We start from the raw sequence: 3,764 nt of genomic DNA on the forward strand, positions 1-3,764 counted from the left end.
CCTTAAAAAAAAAAAAAAAAACATAAATATATATATATATAAATATATATATATATATGTGTGTGTGTGTGTACATGTACATATATACATAACAAGTGGCATTTAGGGAACCTGTGGAAATTTGAGAATCCTAAAAAAAGAGAAAAATGAGAAATAAAATCTGTTGCATCTGAAAGAGTGCACGTGCATTATGTTGACAATAATAGTGTAGTGACAATAATCGGCAGTAATTTGTGGGACAGTATATGGTCCATTCTCATCACAGGTCTGTGTGGAATTCCCTCCCTTTTCCTAAAAAATCATCTGTGAGGATTAGTTTTTGGACCGTGTCAGAGCTAATCCTCTGATCCGGGGTGGACTGGCTCACACTCTGCCTATTGTCATTGAGGATCGGCGTGAACAGTTTAATATCTGCTCCAAAGCTGCACGGACGACCGGCATTGTCTTCTACAACGTTTGTGTCTGGTCACGTGGTTCATCTCCTGGCTTCAAATAGCCCGTCTAACTCAGCCGGCAGCCAGATTTTCCACTGACACAGGAGGGGATCAGTGAGCCAAGTGCTATGAAGAAGTGGGCGGTCAGATAACATGAAATTTATTGAGCTGCATCTACTCGACCAAGCAGGCAAACACAATATGCACACGGACGGCGAGGAGCTGAGTGACTCTGTAAGTTCAAATTCTGCCAGACCTGTTGATTAGAATGCTGCTCTGTCTCTGTCTCTGTGTGTGTGTGTGTGTGTGTACTACTGTATATACTTGGCCAGGCGTGCAGTTGCGTGCCTGTGTCTGTGTGTGTTTAAAGAAGAGAATTTTCGCTTGTTCCTAAAGGTTGGCTCTTTGGTTGGAAGGATTCTGTTGATGTTTTGTGGTCGACTCTGACATTACAGCTCAGTTGTTGTGCACGTAGAAATTGACGGTCGGTGGGAGATACCTCCTCCACACAATTTCTCTGGTCTTATCTCAATTTGGAAGAAGTTTCTTTTTGGATTAAAGCGATGACGAGATAACTGAGCTTTGACACAGAGCACCGTTCCAGTCAAAGCTGCTGAGGAAACCTGATCAGTCAATCAGTTGTTTGGTTTCTCTGGTTGGAGCTTTGACACTTTTCCCCATTTTAACATTAATCAGACCGAACATTTTTCCATTTCCTGCCTTTGTTGACAATGCATTTAATCTGGAATTTGATGAGGGGATTAACTGAGGAGTAATGTCTCTGTGAGGTCAGCTCTATATGTTTCTCTGTGTGTGTTTTTTTTTTCTTTCTTTTTCTTTTTCCGTTAGTGAATCTGTAGCCCGCAGCAGAGAAGAAAGAGAGACTTTTGACCTGTTGCCTCAACACTGCTGTGTGGGAAGCAGAAGCTTTGTTTCACAGCAAATGTCTCTGATGGACATCATTTGTTGAAGTGGATTAACAGTGGATGTGTGTTGTGTGCTCCTCTCTCTCTCTCTCTCTCTCCTCCCCCTCTTTTGCCCTCAATCCATAAGCCTGTTGACCTGTGTTTTGCATGGATGATGTATTTATATTTATATCCACGTATATATGTATATATATATATATATTCACTGCCCGTTTTTCCCTGCTCCGTCCCCCTTTCCCACATTTTCAGAGGTGCGTTCGGATACTGTTCCAGGACGGGGAGCGCAGCGCTGTGCGGACATTGCAGTGGAGAGCCGGGGAGAGCAGCCAGGCTCTGGCGCAGCTGTGCGCCTCCACCTTCGGAGTCTCTGACCCGCAGCAATACACCCTGTACTGGCGCAGTGGCGGGGAGATGAGGGCTTTGCCGCCCCAGGCTCAACCCCAGGACCTGGCGAGCCACAGCGAGGGAGGCCCCTCTCTCTCCTACCTGAGGACCGACCACGACTTCAGCAAGATGAGACGGCTCACCAGAGGCGGCGCGGTGGACCTGAGCGAGTCGGTGTGTGAGGAGTGAGTGGGAAGTGGAAAGGAGGGAGAAGGTGGAGGGATATGGAGGAGGAGGAGGAGATGGATGGTCGCTCTGGCTTTCTCGCTCTCGTTCTGTCTCTGTCTCTCCTCATCAGTGAGTTGTGTCTCTTCACGGGTCACGACGTGTTGTGACGAAAGACTGGGAGTAGACTCTTTATGACGAACCCCTCCTTTAATGGACCAGAGCAGCAGAGACTAAACCAGGGCCACTGCTCTGTGTGGAGGAGTGTCCTGAGTGGGAAATGTGTAATAAATAGTTTTCAGTTGATATTTTCCCCCACATTGTCTCCTGTACCCTACAGGGATGACATCAGTGCATCATGAGGAGACTGGAACCCAAAGACAGGTTCTGTGAGACTAATGTTTCCTGGAAACACAACCTGTGGCCCTCGGTCCACAGAGCTGATGTCACCCTGTCTCTGTATAGCCCTGGCCTGGGGTACAAGACACCTGGATGTTTTAGAGCTTCACTGGACGGGTCCATGCTGCACGTAACTGTTGGACCAATGTTTTAAATGGTGGTCTGTGACCCAGGAGAGGGTCTGTGGGCTGAATGCTGTGGGCTGTGGGTGAAACAACTGGTTTTAGTGCTCAGTCTAGGTGTTTGTGGCCAAATGACCTCCATAATCCCATCACCACAATGTGTTCAGTGTTTTCACTTTGAAAACCTCTTTGAAAACCACTCCAATTCTCAAAAGTGTAATGCAAAAGGTAGGAGTCTGGAAACGGGTTGGTTCAGAACCATGACACCGTCCGTGGTCACGCACGGTTGGGTAGGAGGTGGAGAAAGGAGCACAGCACTCTCATGATTCATCAGTCAATACACCGGAGATTTGGGCATCTGCTAAAACCCAGCAGTACTGGGGCTGCGAGTACCCCCTCCAAGTGGTACTACTACTTGTACCACACACAAGTAGTAGTACCAACTATTTTCCTCTAAACAGGATCAAAATTCACTCAAACCATGTCATGTGTTTTTGAAAAAAACTGTGTGTTTCAAAGGTAAAAGTGGTGGAGGTGAAGCAGAAGCACAGCAAGCTTTTCATGCTGAAAAATACTGACCAAAAACAGAGAAAAGTTCATGAAAAGTTGAAAAACTGCAAATTCTACTCCTTAAAAACTCTGACTAATAATACACGCTACTGCTTGAGCCCACCTGCACTTTGTCTGGGTTATGTACTGATTCAAACAGTGGTTACCAAAGCGTGGGTGGTAGGCCCCCTTTGGTGCGAGTGTAGTAATTGCACAGTGGGTTCAGCATGTCAAATTAATATAATTTGTAATATTTTTATTTGTGCCACATTGGGAAAATGTTAAATATTTGAAATTTTATTTAATTCTTTTTAGGAACAATATGTTTTAGGAATTACAGTATTTTTAGTGAAGTGGAGTTTTGAAGCAACAGCTGTATATGTGTCTCAGCAGTGGTCCTACAAGAGGGGGCGCTGCAGAAAACACTGGGTTAAACTAAGGGTGATGCTGCGCAGGGAAACAGAGAGGAAACCTAACTTTGAAAATAGGATAAAAGAATAAAAGCATGTTACCAGACCACAGTGACAGAGACAGAAGAAAGAGTGGACGTGTTGTGATTGAATCAGGTTTCCAGTACAAGCTAAAAGTCTATTTTTAGACTTTCCCGCTGGGACTCTCTTTATTTTTACTTTTCTTTGGAAGAGCCACGCTCCGCTCCTCCTTTGCATGTGTGTACTATCTGCAGTGTACTTGGCAAGTGGAGTAACGGGCGAGTAGGAGTGAAAAGAGAAGCATCAGCTCTCCATTTTTAAACCCAAGTGAGAAAATCACAGTGAAACAGCCAG

General features: G+C 45.3%; 1 protein-coding gene across 1 annotated transcript in view; it reads left to right on the forward strand.

Moving 5' to 3' along the window:
• rin1b (Ras and Rab interactor 1b) overlaps positions 1-3,464 on the forward strand; it is a 10,062-nt gene extending 6,598 nt beyond the window's left edge. Inside the window, exon 13 of the mRNA XM_025061605.1 lies at positions 1,610-3,464. Within this exon, the coding sequence (XP_024917373.1) occupies positions 1,610-1,933 (324 nt within the window). The 3' untranslated portion in view covers positions 1,934-3,464. The remainder of the gene's footprint in view (positions 1-1,609) is intronic.
• The last annotated feature ends 300 nt before the right edge of the window (positions 3,465-3,764 follow it).

Source organism: Cynoglossus semilaevis, chromosome 1 (genome assembly GCF_000523025.1).
Source record: "Cynoglossus semilaevis isolate Cse_v1.0 chromosome 1, Cse_v1.0, whole genome shotgun sequence".
Classification (NCBI taxonomy): Eukaryota; Metazoa; Chordata; class Actinopteri; order Pleuronectiformes; family Cynoglossidae; genus Cynoglossus; species Cynoglossus semilaevis.